The sequence below is a fragment of the Temnothorax curvispinosus genome, unplaced genomic scaffold, assembly GCF_003070985.1.
Source record: "Temnothorax curvispinosus isolate PA1 unplaced genomic scaffold, ASM307098v1 QBEX01006086.1, whole genome shotgun sequence".
Classification (NCBI taxonomy): domain Eukaryota; kingdom Metazoa; phylum Arthropoda; class Insecta; order Hymenoptera; family Formicidae; genus Temnothorax; species Temnothorax curvispinosus.
In genome coordinates this window covers 98949-116607 of record NW_020215866.1, presented here as the reverse complement: position 1 = coordinate 116607, position 17659 = coordinate 98949, and the positions used below count along the sequence as shown (strand labels likewise).

General features: G+C 39.5%; 1 protein-coding gene across 2 annotated transcripts in view; it reads left to right on the top strand.

The window, feature by feature from the left end:
* The window catches only part of LOC112455435 (discoidin domain-containing receptor tyrosine kinase B-like), a 78924-nt gene that overhangs the window by 21741 nt on the left and 39524 nt on the right, over positions 1-17659 (top strand). For both annotated transcript variants that reach the window (XM_025017338.1, XM_025017337.1), the window contains exon 2: positions 16991-17125. In XM_025017338.1, coding sequence (XP_024873106.1) covers positions 17035-17125 — 91 coding nt within the window. In that variant the 5' untranslated portion in view covers positions 16991-17034. The remainder of the gene's footprint in view (positions 1-16990; positions 17126-17659) is intronic.

Here is a 17659-nt window from a genome sequence, read left to right as displayed (position 1 = left end):
CATCGCTCTGTTATTTTCATATTCAGATCTTTCATAAAATACCGAGAAAGCATATTTAACATAAAATTGCAAAAAAAATAAAATAATACCTGCAGTTATATCCAATGCTTATTATATCCATGCTTGTTTTGAAGAGTTTTATCCGTAATATTTCAACAAAACGTTTTTTACAAAGCTTTCACATTTACGTAACAATTATTAAATGCAAAATTATAAAATATTAATCTCTTTTAACATATTTTAATAATTTAATTTAGCGTAAATTTATTAATATAAATTCTAGTGTAATAATAATAATAATGTATGCATCGTTGATCTAAAAACAGTTTATAAAATCTTTTTGTACAATATATTATTACAATATATGTAAAACAAGTAATAAGCTCTCTAATCTTTGAAATTTCTATTGCTTTGTTGCTACAATCGACATTAATATGTTACTTTATTATACGTTCATAATAAGTTTTGGATAATATAAAATTAAAAAGATAACGCAACTACGATATTTTACTCTCAAACAATTTCGTAAATGACGTAAATAGCCTAAAGCGCTGCGTGTCGTTCTTAAGACAAAAAAATATTCCTACTTTGTAGAGTTGGGAAATTTATTTCCTGGTATACGCCATGTATCAACGATAAAACTAATCATCTGAAACGCAGTAACAGCGCATCATAAAAACGTGATAAACGACATTAACATTCAAGCACCTACTTTAGTGCTACGCTGGATTTGACATACGTGGCAGATAAACGACTTTTCCTTTCTAAGGAAAACACATATGGACATATATATAAAATGCCATCGCACGCAAGCAAAACACCGGCATTAAAAGATTTCATTACGCTAGAGCAAATTTACACTTATTACTTATTACAACATCGTGAAACGCGTTGAGCTTAAACACTTCGTATTAACATATAAATGTTTCGTCCAGTTTTTACGTCTTTAATAATTCAAACCTTTTTCTCAAATATCTTCTAATCTAAAGTGAGAGAATACTATGCGCGTATTTTTATTCGTTGCGACACATTTTTCACCGTATCTTGTTTATTTACTAATTTCGTAAGTTTGTTCATCCGTATATTAATCGTCGAGCATGCCGCAACGATATGACTGAACGTAGAAAATATCGGTCGATTTTCAGCGGGAATATTTAGTGGTCCTTCGACCGCTTACCGAAGTTTCCTCGCAGTTTGGGGTTGTGGCTGATACTTTATCGTGTAACAAATGGCAGTCCGATCGTACGTAAACATTTCAACCTCCCACGCCACAGAATTGATAGTGTTACAGAGTATCGCGGTCGCAGCTGCGCTCTTCGCCTCTCAAGATACGGAATTAATAGAGCGGCACATAGCGAAATATTCATTCAACCATGCTAACTTACTATATTTCCACTTTATTCGTATATTATCAAATTCAATCTTGTACATATCAAAAGAATATAAATGTTTGGTCCTTTTTTTGTAACTCTGTTGAAGATATCTTATTTACCGTAGACAAACCTTTAAAAGTGACCTCAATTTGTGAGTAATATTGAATATACATATATCGCAAATTTGTATTTTAATCATAAAAGCAATGCGATTTACGATATTTCTTTAATCACTTAATTGCCTTTAAGTGATTTTTTGTAACGGCAAGCGATTTAAATTCGAGTTTAAATGGAATTTATTATAGGTAACTATATCGGAGTCGCAACATTCTCGGTTATGCTCACGCTTTGCTGTCCCTTGCGCTCGGCAAAGCGGAGTTTCCTCTCCGCTACTGCCACTGCTGCGCCGATCAACGCGGAGAACGTTGACCGTGCAAGCGTCGATCGCTCCATCCCTCTTTCGTTCATGTTCCTCTACGTGGTGGATATAATGTAACGATGTGAGCACCCGCACTTACGCGTTCACGCGTGGAACCGAGAAACAAGAAGCGGCGCCGAACCGATTTGCTCGATCGAATGTAAACAATGTTCAATCGACGTGGCTCGTCACTCCCTACCGCCGTCGCTGTATTCGTCCTCATCGTCGTCGTCACTGTCGTCGTCACCATCGTCGTCGTCGTCATAGTTATCGATGATTATGCATCCCCCATTCGATATGCATTTCTCTCTACCTTTTCCGTGCAACTCATCTGTGAAGGCAAAAAAAGAGAACGACGCGTTGTCACAGAAGCATTTGCCAAATAGTCGCTCATTTTGCGAAATAGCTCGGGACATTTATCATTATTCGATGTAATAACAGGATGCTTTTTTACGATTAGTTAGATGAATATTCCGTTCGGTTTCATATGATTATAATTTTTTAGTCACACACGTCGAATAGTTCGAACTTAATACGTAATACGTGACTGACTACTGATTGTCTTGAAACGAAAAACTAAATTATACGTTTTCTTGCACAGTCTCGCTTAGACCCTTATATACCAAATTCGCTGGAATTCGCACAGAACATAGCAAAAATAATCTAAATTTCTAGAAAATAGTTGAAAAGATAGTTGAGGTAGCTTTTGAAATACAATATTTAAAATCACGATATCCATAACTGCTAAGTGCGTCTGTGCAACCACGAGAGTTTCAACGAAAAGTTCTTGAAGGTAGAATGTGGAAATGTGAGTAACGTTGATGGAGAGGAAAAAGCATCAGAGAACAGAGAAATAAAACGATATGGAAAGAGAGAGAGAGAGAAAGAGAGAAGGAAAAGGGAAACGGAGAAAGAGAAAGAGGAATATTGGACTTTTAGCACCGAGTGGTCCTTAAAAAAGAGCTAGAGCCATATACGCGACGCCCACTTGCTGCGATGAAATGTCAGAAGCCGAAACTGCAGCTGCAACTCGGGGGGAAAAAAAGCGTGCGCGATGTACTCGTAACTACAGCGACGATAATGCCACTCCTGCGAATGCATCCAAAGAGAACTGACGAAGCGTCAGAATTTCAAAAGCCGCTTCTGACTGAAATACATTGCGGGGAATCGCGTTCCCGTTTCTTTATCCCTCTTTTTTTGTGTTACGTTCTCCCTATTCCCTCCCTCCCCCTGTTACCCCGTCGTGTAGCACGCGCTGCCACCTGCGTCGCGCTTTTTTCAAAGTGGAAATGCACTTACACGTATATGTATGTATGTCCCGTGCGAACATATTGCATGCTTCAAGTGACGAAATGGACACAGGCGGAAGAAAAAGGAGATACACCGGAAAGTGGTATGCTGTTTTTGTTCCCGGTGCCGTTAAATTGGAACAGATACCTCTCCGTCCGCCCGACCTATTTTCAAAAAGAATTCAATAAAGAAAGATGGGACCTCGGCGATGTGGGACGAAAGTAATACAACGAGACAAAACGTTACAGTGCTTTTTGTAACTTGAATTTAACGCGATTTCTAACGCCAATTGTTTACGGCAATCAACAGCAATTTGAAAGATCGTAAAAATATAGTCGGTTAGAATTTCCTTACTTCGTCTTATTCGCATTGCGCGTTTCATTCTCATATCTACTCACGGCGCCGGCGCGCGGCGCGGCTCTCTTGAGCACGCGGCAACAGTTTTATAGATAAAAATAACAACGAGCGTATTTCACGCTCCTCACTTTTGTAGAGTTGCAACGAGTTTATTCGTTTCGGCGTGAGAATACTTCAAACACCCCAGTGGAACTTAATTCTTTCTCGCCCACACACACACACACACACACACACACACATCCAACCTTCTATAAAGAAAAATCGCGCGGAAATGGTCGCCGTTTTTGTGAAAATCTCGCTACGTGAGACGTGCGCACAATGCGCTCGCGTTAATGTGTTGACTTATGAACGGTTTGAAGAAATAAATATTTGCCAGCACGGACAGATAGCGATGAAATGAAAGCTTCGGAAAAAGATTGGATAAAAGTAGGTAAGAGCAGTTGACCAGGGGAAAAATGTAAGTGGTAAATTTATTAACGTGAAATTTAAAAGAAAGACGAATAGAAACTCTTGCCCTTTTAAAAATTTACGTGCACCATCGCATGAAGTAGAGTATGCCCGAGCAAAAGTGGTACAACGTCAACTTTAATCAACCCCAAATTATCTCTCGCAAGACGCGTTAGGAAGCACGTTCATGCTTAGACCGTACTCAATTTTATGCCGGCAACATTATTCGTGTTAATTCCTTATACCTCAATTAATACCACTGCCGTCGTTTACCGTAATCTTCTTCCTCATTTCCGAGCTTAGATCCTGCATCTAATCAACCTGCCACTGAAATTCTCCGATGATAGCGCAGGCGTTTCGTAACCGCGTCATAACCGCGGCAAAACGGCGTTCTAAACGGTAGCAGGAGATGTAAAGCGCTAATTATAGCGATTAAAGCATGAAATCCATACACTTCGACCTAAATCTAAAGAAGTCGGAGACGCGGTGGCTTAAGAAAAATTAAGGATTCAATTTCTTCATACGATATGTATGCACATACTTTTATTATAGTAATTCTACTTACTATAATGGATATAAGATATAGAGAACATATTCTCTATACTGTTAACATTAGATTCTATATTAAGTAGTTCAAATAATTATAAAAGAATATATTCGTTAAAATTCTGTAGATATCAATTTAAATAAAGATAGAAATTCGAAGAAATGATGTCAACGTCATTTTTATCGATTACTTCGTTACATGATATCGTAGAACACGATACGAAGAGGAAAACGGGAAAGAAACCAAAGCGGGTCAAACAAAACGATTTTTCATAGATTGAATATTTCGCCTTCTCTTTCATAAGGATCTCTGGGGTAATCTATTAAAATAATAAATTGAAAATCTCGGTTGGCGTGTATTTCGAGATGCCATATAATCATGCAACATACAAATTAATCATCGTTCTCATGGCAAAGATTTCGAGACCAAAACATAATATTCTAAACGCGTCCTATCGGAATCATAATTTTGAAAACGAGGGAGAAAGCTAACTGGCGATCCTCGGGCTTCGCGTTTACAGCGCGTGCTTTTGTTTGGTCGATGCGCAGAAAAGAAGAACGATAATTTTTCGCGATGGAAAAAAGCGTCTTGAATGCAAGGAGACAAAGAACAATGTTTTTACAAAGCGCGAGAACCTACGAGAGGAGCGAAAGAACTATCATTTAAGTTAAACAGGCGTAAAAGAGAGCGCAACGAGATGGTGGCCAAATGTACCAAGCACATTTTTCATATCTTATCGTAATGGTCGCTCGTACCGAGGAAAATTCGCTCGTTCGGGGCAAAGTACAGCTGGTCGAACGTCTTGTTTGGATGATAACTTATGCGCCACTTTCGACAACGTTAGACGCTAACGATGCGCCAAGATACAACGACGTTCATTGATGTTACGAGGTACGAAATAGCTTTCAAGAGCGTCTCATTGTCAGTGAAAAGACGTTTGCTCACACTTGACTTGGCCGCAAAAGAAAGTACTGCTATTATCTGATAATGTTGGGAGAGAATGTATGCATAAATTGCTGTAGTATATGAATAATTTACGTAGTGTGTAAGATTCCTTTCTTCAAGTTTTCTTCTTTTCTTTAATTTTTCTCTTACTTAATGGCGATCTTAAGGAGGTGCTCATAATTGTTTCTTAGCGACATTGATTAATTAAACATTTAAAAGTTATTTACACATGTATGTGTGCACATATATGTACGATATAAGGAAGAAAATTCGTCAAGACGATGAATATTGTCCCTTCTTTTAAACCATGCCATTGCAACTAAACAAGTTTGCAGAGTAGTTCTTTGAATATTATTTTGGTGTGAAAACGCTTTGTATAAGATAAAGGTAAATTGCGCAGTGTCGATATCGTCTACGAGTGATATGACATATTATAACTTCGCTACAACTATTTATGCACATCGACGTTATTGTGTTATCCGATTCGTACATCTTCAGCGTATACGCCACATTAATGATTAAATGTAACTGTAGTAAATTACAGGTTGCTTCCGGCAGCACTGCCGTCTAACAGCGCAATGACACGAAACGCAACGCACGGAATATCTCGCGTCATTTTTTTTTAAATTTTGTTTCCCATATGTATTATACGCACGAATATCTCTCGATTACGCAGGCTGCTGGCAACGATTCATATTTTTCACGCACTCCCCAAGCACCTATTATAGCGATAGTAATTATAGATAATATCCTTTTAATAATTGATATATAAATCTCTTTGTGATATATATATTCAACAAAAATGAAAACCAGATTTGTGATAGCGCGTTGCTTTTCGTTGCTCGAGAGGGCAATGTGATATTACTAATCTGGCAATATCTATCTACTGGCGGTCCTGATGGTTCTCTTTCGCAAATTCATAAGTTGCTTTCACGCGCAGCCGGTATCTCTTAATGATCGGCTCTAACACGACCAGGGTCGCCGACGATTGCGATAAAGCACGGTGGGTTAGGGGAGCGACGGGGAGCAAAGTGGACAAAACGCAACGGGCAAGGTGGGCGAAACGTGTCGCGCGCGTTTCTCGCACTTTATCATAACTCGGGATCGAACGGCCAGAGGTGCCGCTGGTACACGAGTGGCCGAACGATAACATATGCACGCCGCTTCCGACTACGCGCCGGTCGGATATACGGCGCGGCGCGGCGCGGCGGTCAGACGTATCGGCGTCGCTGATAAGCCGCCGCCGTTCGATTCTGCCTTCTACTGGAAAAGGTAGTACACGCATACATAAACAGGCACCGTCTCATTCTTTCGTCTAACGGTGTGAGAAGATTATCGCGTGGCTTTAATAATTTATTAACCATCGGAAAGGATGAATATTTTATACGTGAAAGAAGGCGAAGGTTAAAGAAAATTAATACGCGAGGGAAAACGTGTGAACGTGTAGATAATCCCGTAACGTTAACAATATATTTTGATGTTCTTAAGATGTAATATTAAACATCAGGAGAATAGATAGGTATCATATATGTGAAAGAGGGCAAAAGAGAGTGAAAACGTAAAAGGGTTAAAGAAAGAAGTTAAGTACGCGAGATAAAAATGTTTTCTGATATATTTCTGACTTTAATAAATAAACTATATTTACGTTTTATTAAAATAACGAGAAGTTTCTGAAATTAAGCTTTCGCACACATCTGACTGACGTATCAATGTAAAACAATTAATTATTCCATAATAAAGAAACCAACTGTTGCATATATATATTTTTAGTCGACAATTTACGTCGTACGCGCTGAATTGATTTTATTTACACGTATTTTAATTTATATTATCATATTTATATTATCACGTTCGTTTATGTCTTTTATTAATTTCCATAATTGCTGTTCTTCTCTTGGCGATTCTCTCGAAAGTAGACGCGGTTATTTCGACGTGCGTTTGGCTGCAAAAAATCATTCTGCTTTAAACGCGCTAATTAAACAAGCAGTTTTCATTAGCAACACGTAGCCATCTCAGAGAAGATCCCCGCGCCCGATGGTTTTAAAGTAATATTGTCGCCGCAAAATCCCCAAAAGCTCCTTCCGCATGGCAGACTCGTCCGTGACGAGGAACTCTCGTCTCCGTCAGAGATTTATTAGATACCTTCCGGCCGCGGAAAATTCGTTGACAGTCACGGCGGTGCCCACCAGCAAGAAAACAAGATCTCGCCGAGAACGTGAGCCGCGCTTTGTGGTCCATAAAGGGATGGCGTATATCCGACATCGCGGAAGAACAACGTACGATGTACAGACGCGGACGACGACGACGATGGTGCTGTGGTGGTGGTGGTGGTGGTGGAGGAACGTATTACGCGCTCTTATCGCAATGACATACTTCGTACAGGAGGAGGAAAATTGTATCCCTTGAAATGACGCGAGGTTAACTGAACAATGTAACGATGCCGTCGTTTCTGCTGCTGGTGGCAGCGACGTTACCGGCGCGAGAAAGCATTGAACGTATCGTAGACGTGACGTGCGAGCGGCGACGACGACAATGCCACGGCGATGCCATCCTCGCGATTTCGTTTTCGTCCGCGCGAATGCGCCGCGAAAAGTTTCGATGCGCCGACGCGTCGATTAAACTGTAATATTAAATCTTTTACGAGCTCTTAAAAGAGAATCGCGGAAACTCGAGCAATTAAAAAGTTCTCGTAACCGCGGCTTAATGCAGAAACGCCGTTGTATGTGCGCGGCGGTACGAGCCACGTTTAAGGCCACGTCAGGGTGAATGCCGCGAATCGAGGACGATTTGAGTTGGCGATATAAGGACACGACGACTGACGACGAGAATGGCAAGAAGCATTCCATGACGTATTGTCAGACGGCTTATTATATGTTAACGTATATAGGTACGAGCGAGTTGCTCCAAGTACGGAACGAGAGCAGACTGACGCATCGAGGGTATCGTTTAACGATACACTAGCCATTTGGGACGCGTGTTAGTTCAGTGGTCGCGCAACAATAAACGCGCGTGTATACGTGTCGTAATAACGGGCATACGCGAGAATTCCTTTCGCGCGTGACACGATTTCTCTAATTTAATTATGTTATCACGTTCGTTCTCTCGCGAAGTTTCTTCATGAAATCGTAGCGCGACTATATATAGCGTCGCACAATTCGATCGCGCGTCGGGCGCGTCCGAAAAAAATGTAGCGCGATGACGCGAAAGGCGTCTTGAATATCTGAACGGGGCAGATGCGCCCCGCGCCCGCAATTTCGTTCGTGTCCGCGGGCGCGTACGCGGAAATCGAATTAAATAAATTTCGCGCATTGAATTCACGATGAAGTTCCGCGTCCATTATGCCTTATTCCTTTGCAGAAAGTCATTTTATTCGCGCGCTTCCGCTTTACGCAGATAACGCTCGAATGGTACGTGCAATATACGATAATGCAATGTTCCGGGGGATTCGACGCGCGGGCGTACAAACCGGCATGCACAAACTTCTCCGCTGAAATATTTATAAGCACACCGGGATTACCGTTCGCACTCTTTCTGCAGAATAATTAATTACCCGATGGCGCGCGATGTACCTATATATGGCCACGCGACGGATGATTCATTGCGCATTGGCGGACGCATGGCAGCGCGGCGAGAGACGACGACGGCGAAGGCGGAGGTCCAATTCTGTTGGGAATATGATATCTTTTTTTCCCGGAGGAAAATCCGATCGTGTTCGGACAAGCGCGCCCCGCCGCGCCGCTCGCCGTCCGTCGCTCGCCGCTGCGCCGGATAATAACGCATGCTGCACCTTGCGCTGCAATAGTTGAAGCGGAAACAACGGAACTTGTCGAGGATATCGTTTATCGATACTTTTCAACACCGGGCATGCGGGGATGCATCAACAGTACGCGATAATACTCCGACGTCGTCGGGTTTGCCGTGTCGATGCAAAGGACCGTACGCGACGTGCATGCAGGACGTCTCGCTTCTCATCCGTTATTAATCTACCAGAAAATGACGATCACCCCTCGTCAGTTCACTGAAGCATAAAACTTGATTCACAATATATTGGTGCAACCACCGGCAAGGGACGGACTGATATCGCATCGACGCAACATTATACGATGTAATTCACATTCAAATTGTCAAATTTTTAAACGGCACCGATACAAACCGATATTGACATAAATGATATTAACGAAACGAATTGTTTGGCGGTAGATATCGTAATAAGTATTCCAGTATATGTTACATTGTATAGATTTCTGAGATTTTCTTATACTGTTACATCGCATTTCTAAACAACAATTTAATACATTAATAATAATCGTAATGACATCAATGGTATCTTTATTTGCAGTTTTGCAATTATTAATTAACTGACATTTATTATGAAAATATGGCTTTTTTATATTTTCTTACGTAAAATGTTGGTTAATTTTAATCGATATCGGTACGATGAGATGGTAATATTATAAAAATAAAGCAGACTAATAAAGTTGTAAATATAAACTATGAAAAATTGGATATTTTAATTATGCGTATAAGTTATAAAAAGCGATACTACATACGTAACTAAATTCTACATACGTAACTAAAATTTTGAATTTTTGATAACTATATTTGCAATTCTGTGTGGTGTTAGTCTGTCGTATATATTTGACGCGGCATTTATTTACAAAGCTGCAGAAATTTTTTATTTTTTACAACAATTTAGAAATTGCAAATGCTCCTCTTACTGTATGTTACGCGATACATTACATGGAACAGTCTATCAAAAATTTCGTGGCCAACAATAAATCGCTTAAAATAGCCTTAACATTCCGACTGCCGCGTGAATTCGCATGCAAAATTTGCATGCGTGAGTGGCACACGGCTATGCCAAAAAGGGATGTAAGAGAGTTAATGCGAATCGTGGAAAAGTGCCCGATGTAAACCGTGTGATTCATACCGCGATATAAATATGCATTACGCCAAGGAATATACAGCGTCGAATATTGCAAAAATCGCTGGAGCTTGTACACCATTATTCTTTCGGAACGTAATACCTGGCGCCAGCTAAACGAACACCGCAAAAGTAACGTAGAACGCCGCGGCCGTGCTTACGTACATTTGTGTTTTCCTCCTGTTGAAAATCTTCCGAGGAATATAACATTGAAATAAGAAAACATTTTCCCCCCGATTGTACGCGAGACAAAATAAATGGGCTTGACAGACAGATAGCTTTGTTCCATATAAGCGATGTCTCGCCGCCGGAAGATACATATCGGACATATCGTTTAACAATATCGTACAGCATGATCGCGATATACAACGAGCGCGCGGAGCTTGTGTCATGCAGCAGAAAATAGATACGCGGACCCGAAAGGACACCGATATCGTGACACGTGGATTCGAAGCTGCACGCAATCAGTAATATATAATTACAAAAAGAATGAGTATTTGTTCAAAATTTTTTTACCTACGTTACTTTACGATAGATCTATGACGTTCGAAAAAAAAGTTACTGCGATGATATTGCAAACATTTGCGGATAATAGTATCTTTTTTCTGAAAAAGCTGGTTTGCATTAAATCGATGTTATTCAGATCATCTATTGTGCCAATACTCTATCGACATCACATGAAATAACGAAGCACTCAGACTAATGAAGACTATTGTGCAATATGAGTCTCGAATAAATGTCCAGCCAGACAATTTTTTTCAAAGCTGTTTTACATGGTTTAACGTTGTTGAATCTGAAATTTACTCGAAAAAAGTGATCACATAACATATGGACATTTTGCAATAAATCGATAGATGCAACCATTTCCCGGAATATCTTATTAGGTATATAGGGGGAGTCCGGGAGACTTGACCATAGAGGAGAGTTGAACCACTTCAAATATCTCGTTCAAATTTTGCGCCAAGCGTGCAATTGTTAAGTTGCTGTATTATATTATATTGTTGTATTTATATAATACAACTATGGTCAAGTCTCCCGGACTACTTATTAGATATTTTAGTATCATGTATTAACTTGTGCTGAGATATGCGAAGATTAATCTTGCGCGCGAATACACAGAATCTCCGAAACTGGCCTTGGAGTGTGTGTGCCTTAGTCGGATGTAGTCCAGGGTTAAACCGTGAGCGCGGTGAGCTGTGTGAAATATTACATCGTGCTAGTCTTTGGAATACGTCCGCGCCCCATACATTGGTAAATGCTTAACGCCTTGTACAAACAGGCCTGGCGTTATCTCGGCCGAGACCGTGTAGACGATGGAAGGCCGCAGGACATGGTGGCACGGTGGATAGAAGATCCTGCGATGTCAGGGTGGTTTCGGATATACATATAGTATATATGGCGTAGAGTTGGTGGGCAATATCATCAGGGAGGGCCAAAAGTTCTCTTGGCACTCTTACACGCCGCGATAGCTTAAAACCGCAGGGTATGCGATAATAGTCAGCGATAGGTCCACCGAGGTAGGCGGCTGTTCCGTCCGGCCATTCAGGACAAAGCCTCCTTTGGGACTGCGTCTATTGCGGACAACCACGAGATTCAACTCGTTTCCCTCCAATATATGCAGAGATACATGTGGGTATTGCGCACCTCCGCGATCGTTCCGATCGCGCGATTCCGCGCGGTGGATGGTACGCGCTTTCGATAATATCGGGAGAAAATATTCTTACTATTTCCTCCGCAACACGGCACGTACGCCAGCTCGCCATTTCCCACACGCGGGAAACACCTTCCGTTATTCTCCCGATCGAGTCCATTCGAGTATCCTTTTACGGAAGCTAGCGTCAAGAGTTTCTTTACACAACTGATAGCTTTTACAAAACTATACCCCGAGTGATATCCTTTTACGCTGCTTATTTCTATTCGCGCAGAGAGATAAAAATAGATTTCAAACAAACGCGATTAACTATCTTTAACTGTCTCTAATTTTCTCTAACTGAAAAATTTATGATGATTAGGAAATTTATTCGATTTTTACATAATTTTATCAATGCATTTGAGATTTTCGATTTTTGTCCGCCCAAATTTGCAAAGCGGAATTTCTTAGCTTATTGCGCGAAAGCATAATAAGCTGAAGATCGTAAGTGTACATCGAGACATTGCATGGAGGACAGGGGGGAGGGCTTCCGTATACCGCAGCATTAGAATAAACGAGCACTGAAAGTCTAAATGGGGTTCTTATGGGAATTATGGTAACCTTAGGTAGCGCTGGTGTGGCTAACTCAAGTTAAGTAATTTATTCTCGCTACAATTTTCTACCGCACAAACTCATATCAGTATTAAGACAAGCGATTCGTTATTTTGTAGGCAACCGAGTTATAACGATGACTTATTGTTAGTATCATGTTTTACTGAACTTTCTCGTCAGAAGCGTTTATCATTTATCAATGAATGATTATTTAATCCAGGGGCTTATGCCGGATTATATTATATTATATATTTGTACCAGAAATAATATATATATAGAAAAGTATTTAAACGTCCATGAATATGTAATTACATATGTAATTTAGCTAACGGTACATTTAACAATAATTAATATAGTCGTGATCAACTATACGCAAATTGATATTCCTAAATGTTTAAAACGTTCACTTCAACTCGTCTTTCGGGATTTTCGAACATTCGTACGATCCGCAAGTTTCACTGACTCCAGCTATCGAGGACCATAAAATCTCGAATGTATTTTGCAACGGCAGCAGGAAGAAATTCTTGTCCTCCTAGAGTTCTTGTCATTACGGGAAAGTCCTTGGAAAGTACTTCTGAGTCTTGAAAAATTTTACGAGGCTCTCCTTGTCATTTTCTAACGACTAAACTGTTTTGCTGCGACATCAGTTCAACAATTTTATAACACAGCCTTAAATCTTTTACTAATTATCACTATTAATTAGCACCTTCTACATAATGCTAAGAAATTTGATAGAAAATTATCTGAAAAAGGAAAGAGATGTTTACATAATCTAATTCTAATAAAGAATAAACGACGAAGATATAATTAAAATCAATAATCATATATTATTATTATAAATTAATTATCTATAAAATAAAGATGGTGCATCTATTTCCCTCTCCCTCTCCACCTTTCTCTCTCTCTCTCTCTCCTCCTTTCTCTTTCTTTCACTAAGCAATCTGGCATTTACCGAGGTATCGCGTGTAATGATTCGTCGCAATGGATGGCATGGCAATGTTTAATCATGATATCCGGGACGTCCAACCAGCATAGCTAATGAGCCAAAATGTCTTCAATTAAGTGTATCACAAGGTATCGACATATTACGTGCAAGATAACGAGGCACAGCCGTCATATGACGCGATCGATGTTGCCGTTGCCAGAGATCCCTTTGAACGTATATATTATACATGTAGACGCGTATAATGGTGTACAACCAATAGGAATGAGGTGCGTATTAGCAAACATCAAGCGCGGGGCTAATTTAAAATTGGCTAATCACTCGCAGGTATAAATGCAGTTATGGTACCACGTCGAAACGTAAATTAGCATTAGGTTGCTAATTGCCTATGTGTAGATTAGACGATCATTATGCGGCTAATTATGCCGCAATAAACTAAACGTAATAATATACGGCTGAACATAACATTACAGCTACATTATGCGTACAGAAGTGATGCGAATATCACTTCAGTCATTAAGTTTTTAAATACTTTAATAGATGGTATGAGGAAGCGTGAAACTCTCACAATCAGAAAATAAGGACAGAGAGTTTTATTTCTATACCTTCTTGATATATTTCTAGGATGTATAATAAATATTCTCTCGCATTTTATTAAGTATATCCGCTCAATATAATGATAACAAAATAATGATAACAATTGTTTCCGCATTGAACGTAAATTGCAACCGTTATGAAATAATTAGCGGCGCTTCCACGATATATTAATATATACGAGATCACGATTTTCGAGAGATATATGTTTATTAGTCCGGCACGCTGTGCGACTCATTACATATATAAATTGGCACCGATTTAATTATCAGGCCTCTGCTATTGACAGATGCGTGCATATGCGGCTTTGATCGAAATTCTCTAACAAAGCAGCTGCTTCGCAATACGTCTTAGAGCGTAAGAGAGCAAATAGCATCTCTCTACGACAGATCGATATGGTTGCACACGTGTGTATGTGTATACGCATACGTCAATAATCAATTAAATTATCGGCAAACGCGTCCAGTTAGACGCCATCCTAATTTGCGCCTCCAATGTCCAAATCGCTATAGCGGCGTACAGTCATAGGGCCAGCCGTTTGCTAATTATTTGCGGCAAGCAGAAAACGCGATCTAAATAGGCGATAGCGCGTCGCGCGCACTCCGTGCGAGGGTCGTTAATGGTATTTCGGTAACATCAGGTCGCAAGTGTGCACTAATTAACGCTATGTCGATAGCAATGCTACATGTCCCTGGTACGCCAAGAAACACATAGGTGCACAGCTATAACCGTGGCGTCACATTGCGTTTACAATCTATCAAAACGCGATAAATCGGTCGCGAAATTATACACAAGCGGCAAAATCTTCGCTTACGGCGGTATTGAACCGTGATGCGAAACGAATTTAATCGTATTTGCTACAAGTATTGCAAATTATCCATAAACAAAGGATGTTTTGCGAGAGAAAAGTTAACAGAATGCTTTTGTGAATCAAATTTCAGAAAATTATACAAATTCAAATTTTGCGTTACACAGTCCGCTGGAATTATAATTTAACAAAATGCAGAAACGCAATAATTATCAAAATGCTATTTTTGATAACGTAACCGTCATGACAATTTTCGTGGGAAAACATGGCGCAAAATTGTTATATATTAATATTTATTACCTCGTCGATTCTTCATCTCGCGTGTTATCATTAATATCCGCTTCTCTAATAGTGAAATACATAAATAAATATCTGTAAATACATAAATACAACGAGTTGCGATTATACATCCGCGATTTGTACAAGTTTGCCTACACACTCGCAAACAAAATCCTCTTCGTGACTACATCAACTTCAGTATAAGCGGATCGATTTTAGCCACAGAAATTTCCTACACATAACACTGTATCTGTTTTTATTCCGGGATTAACTTTTATTCTTCCTCTCGAGCTAACGTCGTTCGAGTTTTTATTCATTTCCGCTCGTTAAATGTAGCATCGATATGTAGAAAAGTCGACGTACACAGATTCGGATGGTGAATGACGGTAACTAACTGGAACACGTGTGTGAATCGGGTCGTGTCGCGTCTCCCGATGTCGGTTCGCTAGACCAAAAAATTCGAGGTATTTATTATGGGTAAATTGCCAGTTGAGTTATCCCGCGAGAGATATTAAATCGCGTGACAGCGTAACGTCGCTCCCGAGCGAAAGCAATTAATTAATGTCGATTGATGCGAAATGCCTTTCGCGTGGACATTCACGGCCCAGCTACGATATAAATGCAGACAGTGCCGTGGAAGCTGGATAGTGTCTAGCAACTTAGTTTCGAACCTTCTATCTGCGATCAATTACTCTTCGTGCAGTTAATTACTCTTTGTCTAGCTCCTATAGCAATACGTTACTCTCCTTATTCTCGCGACGAATCGGGCTACCTTGGAATACCTGCATGAATTTTAAAACATTGTTCACTATTCTTTTCTAACAACAGATATATTTTCTAAGAAGATTATAGAATAATCTAATATATATGTATATGTATATAATAGAATAAAATAGATCTAATATAATAGAATCTATTTCTCTGAAATTCCTTATATCTGACATGTAATACCTAATTTAATGTGATCCTTAACATCATTAGCAAACGCTTATTAAATTTCCTCAAAGTTGAATGAACGCAAAAGTGATATTTCTGTTTTTATTTTTTTTTTTAATATTGCTTTCTAGTTAGCTAAAAAAATTTTCTAGCAACTAAATTATTTTGATAATATACAGACTTATTCTTTAGTATCCCTAACATTTTCTCTCAAAACATAATAAGTTCATTTTTTTTTATTCCCTCTTATCACGCTTTCTTTCCGTCTTCCATCGAGAAGGACACGCGGACGCAAGGTTGGGCTAATTGAGCGGGGACTCGATTTCGAGTAGGTCTCTCCATGTTTTCTCTAGGCGACGCACGTACCGCGAAAACCACCGAGGGCTGACTGGTCGTCCAGGATTGTGCCAAGAAAAAGGAATACGTAGACGCGTGTAGTTTTACTCTTAAGTCGATTAAGTTCCTTTTTACTTGACCCTCCACCTCAGGCGCTGGGACGGAAAATATTTCGAGAGGCAGCTTTAAAATCTCCCGGGTGCTTCGTGCAGAAACGTGACCGTATAGCGATCGAAGGTTTTATCCGGATCGAAAACAATGGCAGCAAATTGGAAGGCAGGCAATATCACGTGGACTTCCGTAGCACGTCCTTGCGCGAGGAGCCAAGTCCGTCTTCTCCGCTTTAAATATTGATTCCGGAAATTGGCGAAATCAAACTAGAGTTCTCTCTCTTCCTCCTTCCTTTCTCTTTCTCTCTCTTTCTCTCTCTCTTTTGGAAAACTAGTTTTGACAAATGTTGCTATGCAATGACAAGTGTTAGCTAAGCAAGTATTAAAGATCAAAAGAAATATACACGCCTTAATACAAATATTTTATAATTATGTTTACAGCTATTTGTCGAATGCTCTGATGAAGTCATCACTCAACGGAGAACATGAAGACCGATTATTTATCGATAATCGCTAGGTTCTGTACGTTGCTGATACTGTTTGGACCGGTCACGCATGTCCATTCACTCGATATACGTAAGTCCAACTCGCAATAGCAATGATTAAATGCACAATTTAACGATTGCAAGTATAAAATGCATGAAACTATAAAATTTAGTATTCCAAAATTTGAACAACCTAACAAGGAAAGAGTCCGAAGTGTTCTCCACCGATTTTTATGAGCTTTTAATATGTGTTCTAGATGAAAATAATGTATGTTTAAGGGGTGAAACACCCCTTTAAAAAAATCAAGTTTTCTCTTTCGGAACAAATATTTTCAAAAATATAAGAGATAAAAAATTTTTTTCTAAACAAACGTTAAATGGTTCGAAGAGTACTTTAAAACAGTAACAAAATTTTTTTCCATTTTTGCAAATACCCCCACCACTAAACATTTTTGTGATTGTTTTAAAGTACTCTTCAAACCATGTAACTTTTGTTTAAACATTTTTTTTTCTATTTCTTATAGTTTCGGAGGAGGACATTTTGGACCCTTTCCTTGTAAGTATATGCATGCTGTTTTCTATAGAAGGACACTGACATTACACAGTGCTGTTTTCGAAATAAAAT